This window comes from Notothenia coriiceps, unplaced genomic scaffold (assembly GCF_000735185.1).
Source record: "Notothenia coriiceps isolate Sejong01 unplaced genomic scaffold, NC01 NC01_scaffold00009648, whole genome shotgun sequence".
NCBI classification, from domain to species: Eukaryota; Metazoa; Chordata; class Actinopteri; order Perciformes; family Nototheniidae; genus Notothenia; species Notothenia coriiceps.
The window spans coordinates 32,906-59,239 of NW_011342349.1; the positions used below are offsets into that span (position 1 = coordinate 32,906).

The 26,334-nt window shown below is 39.5% G+C and overlaps 1 protein-coding gene across 1 annotated transcript; it reads right to left on the minus strand.

Annotated features, from left to right (window-relative positions):
* Positions 1-10,667: 10,667 nt before the first annotated feature.
* Positions 10,668-24,924, minus strand: LOC104945413 (transmembrane protein 132D-like). The gene is made up of 8 exons (XM_010771075.1): positions 24,908-24,924; positions 24,649-24,820; positions 22,731-22,874; positions 19,545-19,753; positions 16,763-16,943; positions 16,132-16,245; positions 15,818-16,009; positions 10,668-12,143 (listed from the first exon to the last, which is right to left on the minus strand). Exons 1-8 carry the CDS (start codon positions 24,922-24,924, stop codon positions 10,668-10,670), a joined length of 2,505 nt encoding a protein of 834 aa, XP_010769377.1.
* Between the last annotated feature and the right edge of the window lie 1,410 nt (positions 24,925-26,334).

The following is a 26,334-nucleotide window of genomic DNA, read 5'->3' on the forward strand; positions in this document are numbered from 1 at the left end:
CATATCTAGAGAAAGAAAATACAAAATATAAATTCCTACTTTTTGGTTTCAAATTAGGCACTAATATACAATTAACTGAATTTTCCTAAACGCTCAAATGTGTGTATCTGAGAAGAGAACAAGCAGTCATTTCTTTAAACCTTGGCAAAAGAGCAACAAGACACAGGGGACACAGAGAAGAGAGAGCACATTTATGTGATGACTTATTTCTCTTTAGCTGTAAAACCTGAAACAATGGCAAATAAAAGCAATTATATCAGGAGGAATTTAACCGCTATTCAAGCCTAAGGCAAGCAATACAAATAACTCAGCCATCCAGCAAGCATTAGAGATGTAGACTCATGAATAAATGATCCTCAGATCTGCAATTTGACATCACAGAGATACACACTGAGCCCACCATCAAAGGCACCCCCATCTCTGCCACTGTGTTGTCACCGCAAAGGTAATAACTTTGAATTCTCTCCCTCCCTGTCCTTCTCTCAAACTCAATGTAATTACATCTCTCTGCCACTGCATCCAGGGTAGCAACGTTTGATTCTGAAACGCTAGGCTCACAGACGTCCTGTGGGTGTCAAGACATCAGACGGCAGTGGAAGCAGACCACCTGCTGGGCGCACCCCCGCACGTCGCCGCTCGATCGAAGCAACGATTTCAGATATGTAGTAACAGTGACAATCAAAGTCCCGTGTTTTGGAATGACACCGTTTTGATCTGAAAGCTGTCATGGACGGCGCACCCATCAGTTCTGGTGACAAGTGCACTGATGCAAATACTGCCATATGGAAGCCTGAGGAGGTTATATTGAGGGCTTCTGAATAAACTCTTCTGAGGACGTTTTAGAAGCAGCATTAAGTTATAGAAGTTAGTTATAAACAAAGTGATTGGCATTAATGAATGCAGGGGAAAGGCATTTAAAGTGACGGCAGCTTTTCACGACTTCAACATGTTTGTACGTCCTACTGACAAGCGTTTAAATGTTGACTGCTGAAATATTTTGTTGGCATTTTTCACCTTTATTAGACAGATGGCAGCGTAGAGGCAGACAGGATATAGTGGAAGAGAAAGAGAACAGGAGAGAAGTATGACACAAGGCTGGAATCATTGAGCTATCATTCTTTGCTTTGAAGAACCCATCAGTCAAGTCAAAAAGTCTTACCTGGCTGAATCACATTGATCTGATGTTCCCATAAACTGAATTACATTTTGGCCTTGTCTTTATATCCTATTCGAAACCCTATTAAACTTTATCACTCTTGTTACCTCCTCAATTACATTTGACATTGTTTTTGTCCCTCTGAGGCACCAAGAAATGTAATCAAGACATCAAAAGACACATTTAGTTGTTATGCCAATATGAACCTCAATCTGAGCAGCAGATGGTGTAAAGATGGAGAATCCCACTTCTGGAGTTATTAAATCAAAACCAATATACAATAACCAACTTCAAAGAGGAACGTTTTTAGGGCTTTTTTAAAGAGCATTTATTGGTGTTTATGACATGAAACAAGCAGGGAATTTTCACATTAATCCGACACATTTTACTAACCCAAAATGTTACCAAAGATAATGCTTTTTGGATCCTATATGGAGCATGGATCCACTATTGTGCCCAGCATCGAACACAAGTCCACCATCAATGTGAGAGAGTTTCAACGCCTATAACCCTCACACTGTGTAACACGGGGTCACTATATCAAAGCCATGAGAAATGACATCAAAAGAGGTCAACAGGTCATGAGGAATGAACTGGATGCCTGACCACTGACCCGGCAAACGATATGATGAACTGCCTGATTCAAAGCTTTTTACAGTAGCTCCCATCTTGTGTAAATGGTGTGACACAGGAAAAAAAATGGGGTTATCGACTTTATTGCAAAATAGATCCACATAGATCAGCCCTTTGTTGGAAAATGAAAGTTTAACACGACCCAGATGCCAGCTTTACCCAAAGAAATATAATGCATCGTGTGAACATGTCTGAGTTTGATTGACAGATTTATTTAATTATCTACTGTGTATGTATGGAGATAGTGTACATGTACCTTTTGTAACTTTGATAAGAAATTCATAAGATGCATGTCAGGCAATACAGAAGCAGTGATGCATGTCTGCTATTACAATGGTGCAAAAGATGTTGTCAACGCCACTTTACTTATTTTTCTATGAGCTAAACTGATGGAGCTGCAGTGCACAGGTGGGGTCTGACACTCACTGTTCGCCCCACAGAGCTGTGCTGCAAACCTCAAAGCAGCAGAACAAAATGAATCAAGACGACTGCTGCGGTAAACACCCCACTGCTGAATTAGTATTATCTAAATAGAATCACCTTCTCTCCTTGGCCTGGATAAGACAAGTTTAGCACGTGCCACAATTAACATAGTGGCCTGCAGCTGAATGTCGGAGAAAGTAAGAGATAAAGCACGAGAGAAAAGTGAGACAGAGCAGCAATGAACCAACAAATCAACTTTATGCGCTCCTGCCTCCTGGTAAGTAGCACACAACAAGATCAGATGCATAATGCTTAAATATGAGTACTATATATTCCCAGCTTTCTTTCAGCACAATAGCTCATTTATGACAACTTACATGGAACAGATATTCTGTGTGGAAAGACAGTGCAGTATAATAAACACAAGTGTAGGAATGATCTGGCGTCTTGGCTTTGACCTCATCACCACCCACAAGCAAGCTCGGCACAATAGTAAATGTTCTCCTGCAAACTGCATTATATCCAGAGCCCAACACATTATTTAATCTGAAACAGCATTAGAAACCAACCAAGGTGTGTGCCAAGTCACCTGCTAAGCACCGCAGACCACAAAGGGAGCATGCTATCCAGCGGCCTGACATGGATAAATCTAAAAGCAATGCATCTGCACTGCAGCAGAAGCAGGAGCATCAGTTATGCAGCAGAACATTATTAACAGCATATCACAACAAAAGCAAAACAGACAATCTCTTTGCAAAGCAGCAGGTTTGTGATTAAAGTTGGATGTGAGTGCAGCTCAGAGTAAAACACAGCAGGGTATCAGCATTTATAACCAAATATGACAAACAGTAAAGCAAGTTCTCAAATAATCATTTCTTAAAACAGGGGGAAGACATCAAACTTAGCTCAAAATATCAAGTGTGTAAAGTGAATGTGATAATCTATCCTTTGAGAAACATGTTGAAATAGAAATGTAGTTTGTATAACAGGGAACAGTTCAGCCATAGACTGCATTGATGTTTACAGCCCTATAGCAAATAAACAAAATCAACAACCAAGACGGAAATATGCCATCATGAACTCAATACAGCACACTGAAAGCATAACAACACATGCCAAACAAAACAAAACGGTGGAAATCAGCTCGTCCACGACAATAATTGGATTCATATTTAGCTATGCAAGCACTTCACATAGCCTAGGTGCATGATTGACAGAAAAGAAATTAGCAGCCAGCATGCAAAAGACACACAACACAAGCACAGATGGCAGAGCAATATCAGCCAGCACTGATTCGCAAAACACATAAACGACAACAACTGAGCAGAGCCAAGGCATCTCAGATCATAGTAGGCAAGGACTTAGCTTACAGTTAGCTGTCATCCCTGGCATGTTAGCTGGAGTCCAGGCTTGAGGCTTGACGTGTCTTTGACTTTCCAAACGTGGTTTTCTCATTATGAAGACCGCAATAAAGGACATTGTTACAAACGGGTTTCAGCAAACTAAGCCACGACAGTTGTAAAGAACTAGCCTTTTTGCTAACAAAGTGTAGCCTTCATTAACAGTGGGCATGGCCTTGATACCTTATGGTAGTTTAAGCAACCCTCCATTTTGAAAAGGGTGCTATTACTTTTTTTTCTTATTAAATGTTTTTAAAGAAACTGGTATGAACCATTAACAGTGTATGCAAAACTGTGCATACCATGCATGGGTAATACAGTTAACACATTTAAAAAGTAAGATAAAAGTTTGTTAGAAAACTACTAATTCAAAACAATGCAGGCCTATCAAACACATCATTTAGTTTAATTGGCTTCCTTTTCTTTGGTTTGTAAATGGAATGTCCAAACAAATTCTAAGGAATGCCTTGAACCCAGTTAAATTAATAAAAAAAGAGAGAAAACAGCCTAAATATAGAGCCACACATTTTGCGTGGTTTATACGATATAGAGAGATTGTTTTGTGACTTTGTGAGGGTTTATACATTGTTTTTTGTTATTTAAGAAAATCCTTCTCATTGTGCATTTAAAGATTTAAAGGGAATGGATTCTAAATCCTGTGGTTTCTGTAGTTTCACCTTGTGTCTGACACTGATATTCCGCACACAGAGGGGAAAACACAGTGTCAGCAAAAAACTTGAGGGGGGGAAACAAATCAAGAGGATACAGTGAGAGTGGCAGGTGTGAGGAAAGGGAATGGAGTGAGGAAAAATACAAGTACAAACAGTCTTTGTTTAAGGGCTGCACAAGATGAATGCAGCATGTGTATAAAGTGTGAAGCAAGTTGGGAATCAAGTCAAGGCAGAAGGAGGTAGAGAGGCAGAGAGGCAAAGAACGAATGGGAGGAAAATAATGGTCTAGGATTAAATGGATATAGAGAACTGTCTGCTGGGTACAAGACAAGACCACATTTCCCAAAGTAATGGGCAGACTGCAGATGAAACATTGATGCTCACTGCTGCTTCAAAATGTCTGTCAGCTAAAAAGAAGATGTATTTTAAACATCTGTTTGAGCGCTTAAAAACTCTTCCGTATACCAACCTGTTATATGTTTTCCTTACTTTCTGCTATGTCTGAAAGACCATCTCTGTCTTCTATACCTTCATCCTTAAACCACACCTACACACACATGCAGTCAAACAGAGGCATGAGTGTGTGTATTTCTCTCTCTCTCTCTCACACACACACACACACACACACACACTCTACTTTTCAGATCTGAAATGAGGTGAAAAAGTAACTGTGAAGCCAGACGGGAGCCTGCAGCTATCTCAGGGATGAATACAACTATTTCATTACAAACACCTTTAATGTCGCCATGGTGCGTCTCACTTGCTATGCAGTCCCATCATTTAATTTTTCTTGAAGGTCTTCAACAACACCATTTTTCTTCAACAACACCATTATTTCGGGTTAGAATAGAATAGAAAGGGATGAAACCCTCTTTAATGGTCACGCATGCAGAGCACACAGCACACACAGTGAAATTTGGCCTCTGCATTTAATCCATCCTAGTACCAGGAGTAGTGTGCAGCTATTGTACAGCGCCCGGGGAGCAATGGGAGTGAGTGGGGGAAGGGGGGTGTCCGGTGCCTTGCTCAAGGGCACCAAGGGACCTCTCCGTGTAGCATTCCACACTCCATATTTTAGGTCTGGTTAGGGACTTGAACCGGCGACCCTACAGCTCCCAGTCCAAGCCCCTACTGACTGAGCCACTGCCGGCTGCTTCAAGCTCTGCAGCATGCAACTCGTAAAGAGGGCCAAACCCATGTGTCCTTAATGAGAGTCCATCAAAAGTCATTCATGGCTTTTTCCAAACTGGGTTTTGTTGTGTGCAACACATTAGAACCGTAGAAAATAAATTCATATTACAGAAACAAGTTGCTGGGAGTGAAAGAAGGCAACTTTGCTGTGATGTGTGAAAGCCTTGTGACATCTGTGGAGGCAGGATTACTATAAATGCGACACTCCTAGTTCAAGCAGACTATTTTAATCCGCGTTTCACAGATGTGTAATCTAACATGAAGTTTGTGGTAGACTTCATCAGGTTTTTTTTTTGCAAATGATATTCCTTTAAACCCTCTGTTTTTTTGTTGTTTTTTAATCAACCTTACCCATTGTGAATTGAGCCTGTTGTAGTTGTGGTTTGCACAGAGATGATGATTAATATCATAATAAAATCCTAACATGTCTCAATAAATTAATTTATGGCCTACTTTGCATCAACAACAAAAAAAAATTTAAATGCACAAATTCTTATTTTATGGCGTAATTTTAACTCATGTTGGTTGTTGTTGTTGTTCTTTACATAAAACATGTAATCCAATAATAAAAGAATGGAAAATTATGTTTGATCCTACAGAAAAAATGCTTTCTCTGAGCCAGCCAGGTTTCGATCATACATGCACAGGAATGCTAATATAAAGTAAGCAGAAGGTCAAATGTGAAGTTTTGTCCTTGTTGGCAATTCAGACCTAAACCTGAACCAATGTTGGCCTTGCAGCTTATTTTTGCTTTGCCTCTTCCCCACCTCCCTCTTTCTTTTTACATTGCTGTTTCAGTTGCACATTCCTGTGTTTTTTTCAAATAATATGAATTCATTAATGTTTAATGTTTTACTATTTGGTACTGCATATTAGTGATCTTGGCTGTCATTTCACCACTTTGGTCCAAATTGAACTACAGACAATATTCGGATTGATTTTCATGAAATATTTAAAGTCCCCTTAGGCCTCAAACTGGCATAGAACACAAGGATCTGGCTTGTTGAAAACATCCTTTAAAAAAAGCATTGCTAAGTCCTCACCAAGGACCATAACTGGGATAATTTCATTCATGCGGCGATGAGTCATCCCGTTGTTCTATTGTTCGCCCAGTCTCTCTTTCCTCCCCTACCATTTTGCAGTTTTATCATACTTGCACACTTAATGTGTTTTAGATCCTCTCCCTACTGAAATAAATACAAAATATTAAAACTATTGTAGCAACGATCATTTACCCGTTGCCTTCACACTGTGTCATCTTGTTTAGATTCTTCTTTAGTCAATTAAGGCTATTTCATCTTCTGCTCTCACAAAGCTGTTATCCTTAATTTGTATTATTAATACACATAACTTTCCCACTGTATTTTTTCCTTTTCTTTGTAAAAATGTGTGACATTATCTTTTGATTCACTGAGCACTGACACTGTTCTGACAAGCAATGCCATCGACGAGTGCAGCGGGGAAGCAAGAGGTATTTTGTCTTAATGAGCTGCCATACAGTCTGAGTTCCCCTCCACCGATATGAGAGTAACCTCTCATCTCCTGAAATATCATGAGACTAACTACTTTGTGTCTTCTACAATCTGTCTTTACACTATCTGTTTTTGATGTTCTCTTTTACAAATCAGGTTACAATTCTTTTTTATATTCATTCAGTTGAATATACCACGCAATAACTATAGCATCTCAACTATTGCACATTTTCACAACTGAGTTTATCCATTTGCAGATACACCTATCCACAAAACACCTGAATACCTCTGTGACCAGTTAGTGTCCAACCTGTCTGAAAGCAGCCTTATGCAAGAAGTGACCTTGTCTCTTTCGGCCTACATTACGAGGAGTATGCCATGGAGAGGGTCCACTAATGCACTCTAATCCTCCAACACAATGACCCCAATCCCTTAAATCTGTCAATAGGGAAGCTGATGCTCCAGATTAGAGATGCTGCTGTAATGATACTGTGGGGCTCTACTCCTATCTTGTTGTTTGCAAGACAAACACACGATATGATTTGCATACTTCATTATATGCAAAGTATTCCCTACTGCTATGTTTTTCAACCTGTATTGAAGTATTTTTTTATTCAAACAATAATAAAGAATGTGTCTTGTTTGGTATGTTCAACTGACTTAAAACCTTGTGTCAGTAGCCTCTGAATTTCTATCCACCAGAGCCTTGCCTCGCTCATCACTGAAACAAATCAGAATATCAGACAAGCAGTCAGTGCCTCCATATCAGTTACAGGAAATGTGTGGTCCCCATGTCCGAATAAAATTAACTCAAATAGCATGGCACAATTCCATCCAATCAAACATGAATAGGACATGACTTTATACAACATCTGAAACGCTGCCAACAGGCTGTTAAATAATGCTTAATATTGCATGCAATTAGAACTTCAACAAATTGTAAACATTCTGTCAGCTGTTTTCTCACAGGCTCTGAACACTGCAGGCATCAAGTCTTTCTAAATAAAGAACAATCTCGACATATAACTAATGAAGTATAATTTGCCTTTACAGAACCTCCCATTTTGCACAATCAATTAAAATAGCAATTTTTTTCCAAAAGCTGAATAACTTGGCACTTAGCAATGTCATTTCGACCACACCGACCTCAGCATTTAGACTTGTTAAAGTCTTTAATGACATCCATTTAAACACTGATGCTGGCAGAATTTCAGTTCAGTTATATTCCAGGTCCTATTCTGTTAAACATCTACATGCTTCCTCCGGCTCATTCATTATAATTATGGAAAGCAACCTCAATATGTCACCACATCTATGCTGAACACACACATGTATGTAATCATATCAACAGGGGACTATGGTGCTATATCACACGCACCGAGAATCGTTTGAATGTTGTTCAGTTTACATATGGAAGACCAAGGGATGAATCTGAGTTATAAAGATTGTCTTTGAAATAAAAAAGCAACAGAAGTTCATTTAAAGCACATATTGTGTTCCTCTCGTTGTAATATCTGTGTTGCTTTTACATGTAAATGTCTAAACTTTTGAGTTTTGAATTCTTCATCTTGTATGATACAGCTGGTCAAATCAAAGATGCCGGGCCATGATGCAATGCAGAGACAGCTTTGAATCAATGCTTATCTCAAAGGCGAGTTTGTTTACTTTTCCTACCGCTGCTGGACAGATAAATCGACTGGAAAGCAAAGAGAGTTTATACACATACAAAGAGGCTGGGCCTGTAGGTAGAGCATTTGGGAGAAAGTTATTAAAATTGCTTTTTATCAACACTTTAAATCCACCCGATGCTGTTGTGCAGCAGGGAGAGACGAGGTTTGCTGTCATATCCACAACTGCCAATTCCTGAGGTGCAGGGCATCAGATTATTCTTAAAGCTGGGGACGCTGTTTATGCTTCACAGCTCAGAGAATGTAATTTTGAGAAGTGTAGCAGTGCACCTCTGAGACACAGGAGGGGGGATGGAGAAAAAAGAGACAAATGAGCCATGAGTTATCATGTGAAGCCTCCACCATTGATAAAATACCTGTAAATCTTTGGGGACACTGTCACAATACACACAAAAAGTCATTTTTCTCTTTCCCATCTTTCGCTCTCTGTGTAACTGTTTTTTTGTTTTACAGCAAAGAATCCCAATATTGGCAGGCACATCAAATACATCAAATTCCCTGAATGACATCAGACATAAGTCACGTTCAATGGTGATTAAAAATAATCAAATCCCACTGATTCATAGCAGAGCTTTAGCCTATAATCCAAACCATTCACTGTGCTTTTCCATGAATGATACTTTACTATGTTTAAAGCTTTATGAACAACAATCGTAGGTCATTTCAATCAGGAGGGACTTCATTTTGTTTAAAGAACATTTATTGACACATGTCATATGATAAATGTTAAGTCTTCGGGGATTAGACCCCAATCCTGAAATTGTATCTAAAGGGGAAATGCAGCCGTGAGCCTATAGGGAAACCCCCAGGGGTCTAGACACTGGCGATGATGCGGAGGATCTGGATTTGATGAGGAGATGGGATGAAGAGGGGATGTGATGAGGTCTTTGGATTAACTCTCCTGGCACTGCGTATGATGAAAGGAGGTGGATGGGGACGAGGCGGACGGCAGCATGAAAACCTGAAATCACAGCTGACTGCAGGAGAGAGGAGAACCATTTTAAAGTTTGGCTGCAGCACAGTGATTGGCTGCTGGAGAATGAGGTGAATGGAATAGGTTATAGACAGCGCCCGTGATGTGCTGATTATATGCAGCTGCGGAGTGAATGTATATACCCAGTCTTCCTGAAAGAACTTGCGCTGAGCTTCATTTAATTTCAACTATAACCGTTTGTTCTTTATTGATAGGGTCTATAGGATCACATCACATTTTGGTTTAAAAATAAGAGGATGTTACATTTGGAAAAAGGCATCGTCATTTGCATTTACACATGAAAAATGTTACAGTTGCATATTGCTCTGTGTCGAGACTGAGAGACAAAGATTAGACATTTTTACAAATTGTAGAAGCAGCCCCCAGGAGAAACTTAAAACCAAAAGTAAGTTTGTTAAAAGAATTCAGAAACTATGTCCACTTTAAACTCTGTATTTGCATAGGTTGCATTAGATTTAAATAAATATCCAGTGAAGACTCCCGTGCATATTTCTCAAAATAACTTGACAAACGTTGCATTCTCTGACAAATTGCACAAACTCTTCAGGTATTCCCCTGAGGAATCTAAAAATGTTTTTACAAAGGCTGGAAAATAATAGAATTGCAAGAAATAATCCCTCCCGTACTGCATTCACCCGAACAAGTTGCAATATCTGGAGCTGTTTCTATAGCAGCAACATAATTATACAAAAGTATTAGGAGATGAAAATGCATTTGTTATGAGTTACAAAAGTAAAAATAAGAAATAGTATAGATATATTTATATTTACAACATCAGATTTGCAGAGTGCATCCTTTTCAAATACAAGAATATTGCAATTTCTTCATGGGGTCACAATTGCACAATGTATTAAGAGGCTTTCCATCAGCATGTAGTTTCATATAAAAAGTCCTTTATCTAATCTCAATAAATACATCCTATAAAGGGACTTATCTTTTATCAAAACAAGAGCCAGCTTCTTTTACAACAGGACTTGCTGTGTATGAATACTATTATTTTCTTCTTGTTTTTCACTCACATAACAATACCCCAATAAACTCACTTGGGCTCTCCTATAGGTTTGACCACAGGCCACGGCATGTCAGGTAGAGGTGACTGTGGCTCAGCGTGGGCCTGCTGTAGCTGTAGGGCCTGCTGGTTAGCCCAGTTCAAGTCCACCCCATTCTTCTTCAGTGCAGCCAAGTGCTTGACGTCCAGCGTTGTGAAGGTGGTGAACTGGACCTGGTTCCTCTTACTGGTGGGGGAATGAAGTGGCTCGCTTCGGTGTGGCCTGGCCAACAAGGTGGCAGAACGGTTCGCCATGGGGTCAATTGCAATTCCCGGAAAATGCTGCTGTTGGGAGGTGTTCCTGCTGCGGCCCAGAGTGGCAGTTCTTTCGGGGACAGGGGGGCCGCTCACTGTGGGCAGGGCGACCTCAGGGCTGTGGGGGCCGATGGAATCTACGGAGTGACGAGACTCCAGAGAGCGGTGAGCCTCGCGTTTTAGTGTGGACACTTGAGCCTGGATACCTGGAGCGGGGTGGCCATCGTTGCCCAGCCACACCCAGTCGTGCTTGTGATCCTTTGGGTCCCCTATGGGTGCCGGTGCTGCCTTCATTGCGGTCTTTTTATTCCGGAAACAAAGGTTATACGAAAGACAGTTGACCAAAAAGGCCAAAATAGCTACACAGGCCAGACCCACCAAGGCATACATGCCGATTTCAATCTGCGACAAGGCTCTGAATGTCCTAATGAGGTCACTCTCAATAACCTTCGGAGTTTTCTTCTTTGGCGTCACTTCTGCTTTGCGGATGTCTTTGTTGGGGGTTGAATTGGGGTTGTCAATCATGTTTCCAAAGCTTCTTTTCTGCTCTTCACCTTTACTTACTAACCCCACTGTTGTATATAGGGGTATGGCAGTGCTCAGCAGTGTATTGAAACTCATTGTGCTGGTATTTGTAGTCGCCGTTGTTGTGGGAATAGCAGTGGTTGTGGTACCTCTTGTAGCTCTGGTTGTGTTTCTAACTCTAAAGGCAGGCCGCACAATAGCTCTTGTTGAAACTGTGGTTGAGGTGGTGGGTTCTGCTGTGGTGGTCTCTTTCTGGGCAGGGGGTGTGCTTCTGTATAACCAGTTATCCACGTCGGCGACCACACGCTTGGTTGTTTTGGGATCACCTACCAATTCTAATGCACCGCCATCAAGATCTGTCAATCTGTCATTGCCACCACCTTCTCCTCCTGACACTCTGCTGCTACTCTGGAGGTTGATCCTGAGTAGACCGGTGCCCACCGCCAACTTGCCCTTCCTTTTGGACTTCTGGCATTCCTCGCAGATCCTCAGCTCCACTCTCACTAGCGCCCCCTGGCTTTTCCCTTCACCTTGCATTACTATGAATGTGGACTGCTGGGTTCGGCGCACCGTGGCAACCTTCTCATCTGGGGTGGAGACAGTCAGCGAGTAGATACTGCGGTCAAAAAGCTCCAGTGGTGTCACTGCGCCATCGCTGAACTGAACCCAACAGCTAACCACTGCTTCCTGAGAAAGAAAAAAAGAAAAATGATTATGATAACTGAGCAATACAGTTCATATGTACAAAAGCAGGTCAACAAATCAATATTCTCCTCTCTGCTTTCCGTGAGTGCTATATTCACATGATTGTTAATAGCACTAAATTGCTTATGCTAATTTCTTTATGATTACACTCAGTAGGGTGCTATTGTTCCATAGATTATAGTCTAATGAAGTCAGAGTACGGCATACAATTAACCAAAGTGGTTGTAATGAAAGCAATTTTAACAAGAACAAAAATTACAGCAAAAGGGGTCGTGTTAAGAGCCGATCCAATCACATGAATACACAATGACCTATTTCCTGTGGCTGATGTGAAACACTGCGGTACCACAGACCTAACCTATATTTTGGGTTTGAGTACATAATGAATCACCCTGAGCAAAGCATTAACAGGTTGCCACCACAGACACAATTGGTTGGTCATCTGTACTGGCATGGTTCCAACAGTTTGTTATTGACAGGGGCCGACCAGCCACAGCAACAGCGCGCTGTAGGTAAATTGAGCTGTCGCTACAACAGATATGGAACCGCTAATTGCTGCCCCGTGCCTGTGTCGGGAGGCTGGTTTGATGTGGGCAGGATGCCATGGCTAAATGTGCGAGTGAGCTTTTTAAATGATCATCTGTGCACCCTGTCTGCCTCTTCCGCTCTCTCACACAGCATGGTTACTGCAGATGGTGGTCTCAATGAGTTCACATTCTGAGAGGCAGAGAGAAAACACAAATATTATTACACCCTTAAGGTGATTGTTTTTGTGCAAATCTGTTCTGCCGTGGCAATTTATATAATTCAAATCTTATCTGTAGGAGCCCATTATGTCTTTGGTGGAAAATATATATTTAGGATACGTTAATACCACACTATTTACCATAGAAAGTGTGATTTTAAGCCGCCCCTGACAGGGTTTAGAATGAAGTTGTTTTGAATGATATTGTTTGTGGTCTGCAGCAATATCCTCACTGGAGAACACTTAAATAAATGTGAAATAGTGTGGTTTCCACTGAAAATAGGACTTTTTTTTATCAGATTGTGGTCCTTCAAATGTGGGTTTAAAGCATTTGAAAAACATTTTCTGATGCTGCAGTGCTTTCACAATTAAATGACACAATATATCTAACAATGCTGATAAGTGCCACATCCCACCTACAGATTGTTCGATTTTCCAATGTTTAGGGGGTACCAAACTGAATAACACTATCTGTTCAGATCAAAATCTCAGACATTTTTATTTCTTACCTGTTAAACTCACACAAAATGTTTCCATCGTGCAAAACAAAGTGGCTTTTGAGAACTTTAAAAGTGCATATGACCAATTTAGCATTGATCTCCCTTAAATCAGTGCAGCAGAAACAAAGAAGTTTATCCCAAACATTATTTTCTTTTTTTGTGCCTATTTATCAAGCTTGATTTGTTTTTGTGCATGCATCAGCCTTAGAGATGACTGCTTTCTCTTGAATATCATTTCTAAATCAATGCCACTAGACACAATGGGAACGTGGGGCTCAATGCGCCAACAATGTTTTAAAGGGGCCTTATTATGCTTTTTGTGAGTTCCCTTTCCTATAGTGTGTTATATGTTTTTTTCTGCATGTAAAAGCTTGGGTTTCTCTCCCACACCGTTTGTTTTCCACTGTTGCAGTTCCTCTTTGATTGATAAATAGCACTAACTGTTAGAGCAGGGGTGCCCACACTTTTTCAGCTTGGGAGATACTTTTAAAATGACCAAGTCAAAATGATCTACCTAGGTTAAAAATGCTAAACATATATTTATTTATATATATACTGAGTATACCTTATGTTGGTGTACCTTGCATAACTGCATGAACCCGTATGGCACAATACAACTCAGTACCTTTTTGGTCATTACGTCAATTTTATACCCTTTCTTTAGTAGAATTGTATAAATTGGAAGGCTAACTAGGTCATCAGCTCGCCGGTGATTTGCAGCTGGCGCGGTTGACCGTGCATGCGTGGTGAACTGCTTGTTAGAAAAGGTGAGATCTCAGACTGGCTTACCTGTAGGTCAATCAAGTGGCAAATGCCATAGTAAGGATGGATGATAGGCTAACTTTTTTTTCCTTTTTTTACAATGCCATGCGATCTACCCACACTACCTTTGCGATCGAGGTATACACAGGTATACACAGGTACTCTAACACAGGTACCCCTGTGTTACTCTAACACAGGTACACCTGTGTTAGAGGATGTTAGAGGATGAAAATTATCATCACCCTCGTTTCATGTCAAGTTTCAAGTCAGGACTCCTTTGTGGACCCTACCAGGATAAGTGTCTTTTAAATAATCTATTACTTCAACAGATATCGGTACTACATCAATTGCCGATATGAGATAACAAAATGTACCTGTATAAGTCATAATGCATCTTCTATCCTTTACATTTCTATTCACAACTTTTGATTCCTCCCATGATACGATCACTTTCTAGGAAACACTTTACCCTGATGTATCAAATTAAATGTTGCACTCAACAGCTCAGTCCCCACAGATGTCTTGCTAATCACTTTATGTAGTTGTAGTTCAATTACTGCTGCCTAAATAAAGTGTGATGCAAGCAAGTTGTCTCCCTGCTGGTCACAGCTACTGCTATACATTCTGAACAGGCATACAACCAAGTAGATTTGTGGTCAAATCTAATTAAATCAATGTATCAATTAATCAGTTAATCACAGTTAACTACACCTACAAGTTTTACATGCGATATAATAGAGCATCAAAACGAACAAAAGTTTCCCAATCTGTTCACAGTGCAAGGACATGTTAGTCTTTAAACGCAAGTCTGTGAGGATTCATGCTGTTCCTTATTGCACATGCATCTGTGAGTGATTCTACGCTGGTAATAAAAGGAGAACATTGTCATTGGAATGAATGCCAGGGGCCTTGCTCGTTAAATGCCCACACTTTAAAAGAACAAGAAAAAAGGGATGTTTTAAGACTTGCACACATTGGCAAAAGCAGAGCTGCAATGTTAGCAGCTCACTGCCAAAGAGGGAAATAGCTTACTTGTTGCAAAGCCAATAAATAATTACATGTTGAGAGTAAATGCAGACAAAAACACATTACGGGCTCTCACCTTTGATATTTAATCGCAGCCTATAGCAATCTGAATTCTGCATGTGTTTTTCTGCTCTTATGTAAGCCCTCTGATGAAACCTTGTCTACGGGGGAGACACTTACAGTTTCAAAAGATGTGAGTTACAAAGGAGAGTGAGTGATTAAAAGAACGTGGGCATCGTTCAGTGTACTTTCCGTTCAAGACAAATGAGGTCTCATATATTTTTAAATACATTTTACAGCGTGTTACCATCCTTATTTTTTTCTCATTTTGTAAAAGAAAAAGTGTTGTTCTGTGTCACATGGAAATCTATAAATCAATTATTTTCTGTTTTATAATCTGAATAAAACAAAATAAACTGTTGACTCATAATTATAAAGAAAACACTTTTTTATTCTCTCAGTCTTTTAGTTTATTTCCCGCACTTTTAGATTTTCACACTCAAGGTCTAAAACAAGAATCTGTAAAACTAATAGCAATAAAAAGAGAGAAGCAGAATCGAGAGAAGCTAAACGAATCCAAACCCTTTCTATGCTTTCAGTGTTATAATTTTCCAGTTTCTTACCTGTTCGAGCTGCGTGATCGTCTCCCGTTTGGTTGCCATGGCGACGATGGCCCCATTGCTCCCTGGGCTGAGCTGCAGGGACAGCGAGAGTCCAGAAACCAACTGCACCCCCAACTCCGTCACACTCACTTTATCGTCCACCACACTGATGCTCCTCTCAGCCAGCACGGACCAGGTCAGAGGGGACAGCACCTGCAACGAGGAAAACCTCATGCAACTTTCAGATGGAAGCACAACAGCATGCCCAGCACCTGCTAAAACCCGTCTGACATACACACATACACAAACACACAAACACACACGCAATGGCTTACCTGAACAGTAGTAGTGCCCACAGCCCGTCCCTGGACGACCACCCCATCCTGCACCCTGGCTACTTCAGGATCTGACACTTTTAGAAATGAGCGCACAATATTGGTCACATCCACCTAAAAACAGAGAAAATGTTGATTGTATTAAATCCTTATAAAGCTACTGCAATAATGTGATGATTACTATTGTTTCAACTTTTGGAAAAATGCAATTTATTTATAAATGTACTCAAGAACTGAACTTAAGTTGAGTTTTAAGATACTTTAAAAGAGTATTCCATTTTCCGTTACTGAATTCTTAAACTCCACAACATCTCAGAGGTTTTACTTTTTACTCCATCACATTTTTATGAAAAACGTTCCTTACCAGACTCAGAGTAATGATCATTTTAAATATTGTAATATTTTACTGCACATTAAGAAGACTTTATTGATTCACAATATATTTAATGGGCAAAATACCCACAATAGATCATATTGACGCAATACAAACATTAGTGCATCAATAATCAAAATTCAATAAAACAAGATATTCTGTATAATTACTTCATTGAGTTACTTTAAGTATAATCTAATGTTAATACTTATACTCCTAGTAATTGATATACAAATATGAATGTATATACTTTTTTACCTGCCAATCAGGACCCATGAAGTACTCCACAGGCTCCGCCCCCGTTAGCGGGTCAGACGGCGCCTCAGCGTCAGCCTGGGCTATAAAAGGTGTTAGCACCGTGAGCTTAGAGTGCTGGTACTGCAGCATGCAACCCCTGCCCTTCCTCACGTCCTCTTCTTCCTCGCTGTCCCATGTCGACCTGACACACAAAGGGGAATCAGACACAATTAGTCGTCGACTTTATTTCTAAAATATTTGTTAAGAAAACTTTAGTCCTGTTTCCAAAAGTTAGAAGATAAGATCTGAATTATGTTCAGATCTGTGTTGTAAATACGAAGGCATCAAGAGCAGTTATCTTAGCTTAGCATAAAGACTGCAAGAAGAGGGCGACATAATAACAGGTCATTAGCTACAGTCAGAATAAAGCTCACAAATGTAAATGTTATATATCCTTTTCAAATAAAGCAACAAAAGAAAGGTAAAAACAGCAAGATGTGGTTTTAAAAGGGATTTTCCAGAATGGCTATCTCCTCTGTCTTTATGCTAAGCTAATCGCCGGCCGACTGTATTTTCATATTTACATATAAGTTATTGCGATATTTCACAAAAATGTGTTAATTTATTCTAAGTAACAAACATGACATTCAATAAGTTGCAATTAATATGTGATGTGAACTCTTAAATGGTGTTTTCTAGCCAGCAGAGAGACCACAGGCTTATAAACAAAATACTGGAGACCAGCAGTGTTTGTTGGTGCCATAAAAGGGACAACACATTTGCGGACTGACCTTTCCTTCTAAATGAATTTAAGTTAAATTAACCAGGATCCCACGGCTGGCTGGTTTGTTTGTGCGCGATAGAGGTTAAGCTGTGAACTATCCTCAACCCCCTCAGCAATGATCATTCTGTATAATTATCGTAAGCACAGCTGGTGCGCCATGCACCGCACCACAGGTGAGCTGCGGGGCTGGTGGCTATGCTTTTACACTGCAGGCACCGCGCTAGTGTCAGGAGCTACATTCCAAATAAACATCATTATTATATAGCCTTAGGTCAGAACTTAACATGTGATGGGGATGCTGCTTGAATTAACACCACACGGCAAACGTAATCTCCCATAAATGATTGAGTCTAAACTCATAGCGGTTAGAAATGCTTCTAGGCTTCCGCCTGCAGAGAATGAACGGTACTTATTTAAAGTTGAATCTGTATTTTTAATTTGTTTTAAATATCAGCATTCATAGTATCATTCATTTGTTTAATTGCATGTTTGTGCTTACTGACACACTGATTTCCCAAAATTTAGTTTATTTGGCATAGTAATTCAACTTTTCTATTTGTTCTTTGATTAACCTTTAGTCATTATGCCTTTTATTGGCTTGCCAGGTAGCTAATCAACGCCAACAAATACAACATTAATATCAGTATTATTTAAAGATGGAGTGTTAACTGATTTTGTGTTTATTTCATATTCTATTTTAAATCAATAGGGATTTAGTGCAAATCATAATCACATAATCACAATCTGAAGAAAAAGAAAGTGACAAAACAAAGCAGGGGTGAGAATCTTTCATGAATCCACAGTATGTTAACAGTAAGTTAACAGTATTACTGTTTTGTTTATGAAGCCCAAAGTTTATTACCAATCAGTTCTGATGCTACAATTGGACAGCTACTCTTTATTCCATAGACATGCATGGCATATACAATTCATCCCTAACATGAGCTGAGACTCGTCATTACAATCACGATAGGAGTTTCCCATGGATGACCTACTATCCGTTTGTGGGTATTGAATGTTTTGGGAAATGAAAGTTTTTACCCTGAAGAGAACTAATAGCCCATCAGTCAGCCATCATCATTAGTATTGAGTGAAGAGTAATGACTTCACTGTAAGTATCGAGTGAAAAATCAACTAACCTTTGTCTCTAGGGCAACTGTGTTACATCTACAGTGTCCTACCCACTAATGCACCTAACACAAATGTTATGCTTTTATGATGGCCTGTATTTGCAGTAGGCCGATATTAGAAACACACCTCTCAGTATGCTATAATCCATTTTAATATCCCCACTAACGGCAGACTCAAAAATGACAATACAGCTGAATTATCAAGTCAACAAAACTGATTATAATTAACTTCAAAGAATCACAATAGGGTTTCTTGCTACAGTAAAACAATACACAAAAAGGTTCATCCTATTATTTATTTCAGAAAATTCTTACATTTAGCACTTTTACCCAAATTACTGCATCCCTACTGTACTGGCCCACTCAGAATCAAGATAAAGGGACCATAGCAACCAGGGGCGGTTCTAGGAGTGGCCAACAGGGGCCAGTGCCCCCGTAACACTGACCAGGGACCCTGTGGCCCCCCTCCAAAAAAAAGGTTACAATATTACAATTTATTGGAACTAAATAAAATCAGAGACCCGGATGTACAGCGGAGATCTAACTGTTCATTACCTAATAAAAGTAAATACCGTTTATGTTTTTTAATTACATTGTCACTTAAAGTTACTAAAACAAATACTCTTAAATGAAAAAAACTACTGAAACAAAGGACTGTAACTTAAATTTACTGAAACAAATACCTTTACAAAAACAAATACCAGTTAATGTATTTTATGTTTATTTTAAACAATTACTTTATACTGTCTTTGTCTTTTTAACCCGCTTTTATTGTGCCCCTCTCATGAAATAACTGGCTCCAGCCTGGCCCCCCCCCCCAGTAAAATTGGTCTAGAACCGCCACTGATAGCAACCACATGTGTATAGCAATGCAAGTGATGGGCCTTACCTCCTGTTGCCAGAAGTAACAGGGACTCTCCAGCCTTTGATCTGGCTGAGCTCGGGGTCGGCCACATCGATTAGCAAAGGCAGGCGGGGAATCCATACACTCAGCTCCAGCTGAGCACTCAGGAAACCGTAGGTGAAGTCCAGCACTACCCTCCTCTTCCCTCGTGTTTCATTTCCATTTACATAAACGTAATCACATCGCTCTGACACCTGTAAAATGGAGAGAAGAAAAGAAAAAAGGTGAATATATGGCTCGGCTGTATCTGGCCGGAACATTTAAAAAGTTCAGAATTACTTTAGAATCGCTGGACTAGAGGTAGGACTGTGCTGTGATTTGGATTAAACTTTTCTTGATAGCACCAGCAAGGTTTTTTCTATGTATGTCCCCATGGAAAATAAATAAGAAAGTTTGAACAACTGACAGAGAGGAGAGGCACCAATACAAATAAGCTGAAACCACACAACCACAAAACATTTTATCAATTTCGAAAGACTTCCAAAGTCTGGCCGGGGAACCACACAATGTTTCTGTTTATGTCATGTAAACTTACAACCTTGGTCTCCATGAAACCTTAACAGAATATAAATTAGGTCAACCTTACGACTGTTCCTGTAGTGCAGTACGGTAGGAGGGAGCATTGCATTTCCCCACCAGTGAGGGCAATGAGGTGAAACACAGCAGTTGGTGTGTTTTATTTAAGATTGGAGGCCTATCTCCACTGCAGACTCACTTATCTTAGCAAACCAGTGGCTCCACAGCGGTAATTGGAGGGAACTAGATGGAGAGTAGAGCATAGCACTGGAGAGGGGGTGGTATAAAGGGGGAGGCGTAAAAAGTGAGGAAAAAACGGAGGGAGGAATGACGTCCGGAGGGAGGAATGACGTCCAAGGTAAGTCAACTGTGAAGACATTTTCCCATCATGCCACAGGTCCAAAACAAACTCTCTGATGTGTGTTAGAGTTCTACAAGACAACTACATGTACTGTAGGTGGGCTAATGGACAAAAAATAAACTATATAAGCACCTACATCATGTGTTTGTTGGATTTTAGCTAAATAATGACGCATGTTGATAGACATCAACACAATCAAAAACTTTAAAGGCGATTCTATAACTTGAAATTTGAATTCTTATTTTCAAATAATCAGCCTCCTTTCCACATGATCTGTTGTAGGCCTAAAAAAGAATGCATCTTAAAATACCAGAACTTACACATTTTGCAAATCATCCTGCCCAGTTTCAACATTTCAGAATGTTTTACTTTCCAAGCGATAGTTTTCTATTCATTTCTCTTCATTATAGAAATCCATGAGCAGACTTCTGAAACTTTAATCATGCACCCATTATAGTAAACATCACGTCGGTGTCCCTTTTTGTCAAAGTTAAAAAAATATATATATGAGAGCAGAAGCACAGTGAATACTTTTTAACTCAATATGCATTTATAATTTCCATGACAATGCATCTATCTTTTATTTTATTTGAAGAAGTAATCTCCTTGAGATCAAGATATCTTTTTGAAGCAAGACCTATGCTCAATGCATTATACTGTATAAGCACGGACAAAACATAGACATTTTCACAAATATACATACATATTGTGAAAGCATAAAATAAGTTAATCTATTACGAGTAGTATTCAAGAGCCCAAGTATAATAGGTTCAAAGTCAATATAGTTTTAAGTATTGATCATTTGCAGTTAAAGGTGAACCATTTATTAATCAAATATGGGTCAATTGACAATGAGTATAGTTCAAGTAAGAGACCCAACTCTGCCATCCCTTTATCAATGAAACTTTGATTTGATTTCTTTTGGCAGGTGTTTCCAGGAAGAAAACTAATAAAGTAGCTAACTCACATAATTACTAGCTAGCCTGTGGACATGGTGAAGCATTTAGCTTCCAAAGAGACAGATTCGGAGATGGTGGAGACCAAATCAGAGCTAAAAGTAGGTTGGATTTTAAACGTATTATAACAAGAGTTGCCTGTTTGCAGTTTCAACAGATGGCTACCTGTTAAATGTATGTTCAACTGTCATCAAAGGCCAAGAATTATCAAACTGGAAACCACAAAACATTTCACAAACTTGTTCATGAAACAGAAAGACGACCGATCTTATGTTGGCTAAATCAAACAGTTTGTGTGCTGTGTGTGAATACAGTCACCCTTGTGGAAGTTATATAGATGATAAGGTTTTTGTTTTCAAGCTTTCCCTTCACCTGGCAGTACTTTAAAAAGGGGTCAGAGACAGCAGGAAGCAAAAGAGACCATTCAGAGACACAATAATAACTGGATTAAGTTCTCCTCTACTGATACAGAAAATCATTACAAACACAGGCTCCCTCTTTTTGGCTCTTTCCCACTCTCCTAAGCTTTCACACTTACTGTAAGCACATCGACTCAAACTTACAAAGCCAGTGGCTTCCGTGTCGGCTAATGAAAAATCACATAACTCCTTTTTGTTCCTTTTCTGGTATTCTGTTCTGTATCTCTCACCCATTCTCTCTTTCTGCTCCAACTGTTCCAGTAACATGGATCCATTACACAAAGGTCAAACCACTGTGCTTATGAACTGAGTGCTGGGATCATGCAGCTCATTCTGTAATACCATATGGAAGAACTGCTTTTATCCACCATGTGTTGACACACACTCACACACACAGGCTGGAGCTGGCGAGTTGAGTATGATGGCAAAGTGACAGGGGATGTTTTGGAGTTAGAGACCTGTATAAATAATGTTTTGTATGCGCATTAGGGCCTGGATTATATATACAAATTACACTGGAATTTAATATGAGGGTAAAGAAGGCTGCAAACGTTTTTGTATCTTGAAATAGGTGATTTTAGGTTTGTTAGAGTCATTAATGCACACTGTTGAGTGTGCTTACATACAAGTCAGCATTATAACTACATCCTAGATTTTCATGAAACTTGGTGAAAGGTTTACTAATGGGAAAAACCCAATATATTTTGGAGTGGACTCACATCACAGGGCGGATAAATGAACAAAGTTTCATTTTTGTTAACACTGACAGCTTGCGCATTTGCAGCCAGTGGTGTTAGAATACAGGAAAATGAATTATTACATATAGCGCGGACAAAAAAGGAAGACATTTACAAGCAACGGATTCTTGCTTGTAAATGTCCAATCCAAGTCAAATAAACTTGTTGTTGTAATGACTTACCTTGAGCACATCCTCCTCTGTAGACCTACATCTGGTGTAGTTTGTCACATCAGTGACGGAGCCATCAGCCTCAACTGCCAGAGTTTTCACAGGTACAGACACCGTTACACCCATCAGCTTAGCAGTATTCAATATATCAGTTTTCTGTGTAGAAAGGAGGACATTAATAGAGTAAAGAAAAATGTGTATTTTTTTTTATAGCAATTGCAAAGGTCAAATAGTAATACACTTCTTCCTCTTTGTCTTCTTCACACCAGCAGCTAATGCAATAGTATAGAGGAGTCTTGGATCTTAATTTAATGCTAGCTCCCTTTAAAGCTGAAGAATATTGATCTAAATACTTTTTCACTAACGATCATCACTATTTGTATGGGGGCAGGGATAATAGGCAGAGGGTGTTAGCAAGACTAACAGAGATTAAAACACTTGCAGGCTCACAAACTCGATTCATTTAAATCACAATGATGCAACGCGTACACACAAACTACACAGATGTGCTCAAAATAAATCTCTCTGTGATGATATTATACAACAGAATACATGTTGTTCTGTCTCTCTCAAACTCACACACCTGGATTACAACAAATCACCTATTAAACGTTGATTTCCCCACCCTGTTGTGCACATCTGCGTCAATGCTTAGCAACTGCTTAGCTTTTCATACATCAAGACTGGTACTTTACAGTTTACAAGATCTCTGATAAGGTCTTTTTAACCTATTATAGGTGATGGCAGTGTGTGTGTAAGGAGCTCTGGGTGATCAGTAGGGTTTTTTTCCCCCTCCTGATGTTTGTGGATCAGAAAACCCTCGGCAGATGTTCCCCGGCAGCTTCACATTCTGAACTCCGTCGGCCTGACAGCTGCTGACCGCAATTCAAAAGGGACATGCTCCAGTTCAGACCGAAACACTGACCCATACATAACGCCACTGGATCAAGGTTAGCGCAAACCCGGAAAGCAATATCATCGCTCTGTGGTTCTGGCAGCGCCACACCGAGAGAGCTCCATTTCCGATGTTTCCACAGTAATCTGTCTGGCAGTGATCTGGTTCAGTTCAAGTGGTTCAGCTCTGTTTTAAATCTGCCTCTTCTGGGAATACAGTCTTATATTTACACTTCCTTCATTTACATGTTCATTCAGTCAGTGTAAGTGCTAAATCCTTTAGAGGGCTACATGTCAATGAGATGGACATAAGAAGAACATGCAGAAAGAAAATCTAACACCCAACCTTCTTTGCTGTGACGCAACATCCCACATGCCTTCCCTTCACTGTTAACAGTTTTGTATTAAACGTGCATTTTCTGTTGTAGTGCAGTTTTTATTTTAATAACCACCATGTTTGGCTATTAACAAAATAATTAATTGAATAATAATTCAATATAGTTGATGTCTTATTCATGCTATTGCAGCATGAAATAGCTTTCCGAGTCTCCTTTTTCGAAGACAGTAATGAACCTATTATACATTGTCATTTCTTACAGTTTGTTTTAAAAAGGTAAACGTCGCATAGCAGCATGAAATCAGTCTAGGCATCACAAATAATATTAATGCATTGCAAGAAACTGCTGGTTCAGAAAATAAAATGTCCCTTTCCATACAGGTGATCCGAAGCATATCAAAATCTGCAGTCCAGACACACACAGACAACCCAACTCTTGACCTCCATGCCAGATTTCAGCATCCTTGAGAAGTCTACTCATATTGTCTGTAATTAAATTATATCATCAGGATGTTTACTGCATGAAACTGTGTTTTATTAAGGCAATTATTATCAATTTCCTTAAAAGTGAGGTGTTGGGAATCACTCTCATGCTTTGCCGTAATGTTCGACCTTTGGCAAAGCCAAGTAACTAGGTGTGGGGCATGACTAAAAACACATTTTAAACAGTAGATAAATGGATACAGATATTGTCCTCACCATGACCAGAGGTGCCAGCCCCACATAGTCTCTCTGAGTTGTGTAGATGCGCATTATGCCCACATCCTTGAGGTTTCCTGGCATCTCCAGACGCCAGGAGATCGTCTGACTCTCTGCCTGCTCTGAAACATCCTTTGGCACAAAGTCCAGTTGGAAGACTTCCAGAAGACCCCTGTTTAGAGACAAAATTTGAAAAACACATAGCGGTTTGACAAGTAAATGCAAGCCTCTGTAAACTCCGCTGAACAGCGACCATCACAGCTGCATGTGGCTCATTATGGCAAATTGACAATGCAAAAACGTCATGCAACTGTATCTGTCAGTAAGAATAAAGTCATTTAGTCAGTGGAATTAGTCATTAATATCAGTCATAAAATCTAAAGATTGCTTACTTAAATTAGCAATTGCCGCCATAAGTTACTGGTCATAGCCGACTAGAAGCAAGGCTGTAACAACAACACCTGTTGACTGATTAAAAAAACGATATTATAATTTGGGTTGGAAAACTGAAACACTTTTCCTTGTATTCCTCATAAAGGTTGTGTCTAGAGCCTAATATTCTGTGCCTGTATTGTAAACATAGACCTTGCTGTTCACTGTCTTTTAAATGTACTATAAATTCAGTCGTAGTGTATTATATAAAGATGAATAATCCAAGTGTAACTAAATTGGATTTCAAGAGTTTTTACAGGGTTTAATTGAGAGATAAAAATAGGAAATAACACTTAGCCTGTGCTCACATAGTTTGATCACAATCTCAACTAAATAAGTTCCAATGGTGTTCAATTGGAACGTTATGTTTGTAAGTAGCTAAAGTTTAATTAGTGTCAGGATTATTTTGTTCAGTCTACTGTTAAGTTACTAGAAGTGATGCAGGTAAATAACCAAAGCAAGCAGGAGTCATTTCACTCTGATATTTTCTTATCAAACCTCTGGAAGCTGGGATATATATTGGGTTTTTTTTGGTGTCAAGAGACAAATATGCTTCGGTGCAAAAAGGAGATGAGATGAGCTGTGTGCTCTCTTGTTCCATGAGGGAGGAAAAGTAAATATCTGTATAAAGAAGCTGCCAATGAAAACGAAAAAGATAGAAAATTACTTTGAAATTTGTGAAAAATAAACTCCGGAGTTTAAACTCAAAATGTGTAATACACAGGAGGACTCATTTATATCAGCTTAAGGAAGAATAAGGTGAGACTGTGGAAGGAAGATTAACTGAGCTGGCAGAGACTTGAGCCAAGTATTCTGGTCAAAGGCTTGTCAAAGAAATGACGTGATGTTATTTGATGCTGCAAAGAGTGTGTAGGCATACCTGCCAGTAGGAACAGATCAAAGGGAAAATGGAGCCCAACATAAATGGGGCTGTGGCACTTTGAAGTGAGGCAACACTTTGCATAAAGCGAAACAATCAACGTCTAGCTCATAAACTTGCATTATAAAAATACATATAATTATGTGCAGTGACAAGGTCATAACTACATGTACACAGAGATGGGGTCGTTACTAAAAAAAAGTAATATATTATATATTACATATTACTTTTTTTAAAAGTAATATATTACACTACTTCGTTACTGTCTACATAAAGTAACTCGTTACTTTACTCGTTACATTACTCGCAGAGCCGGCCCGCCCCTCCCTGTAGTGTGATTACTGAATTTGTACACTACTCCGTTACCGACAAAA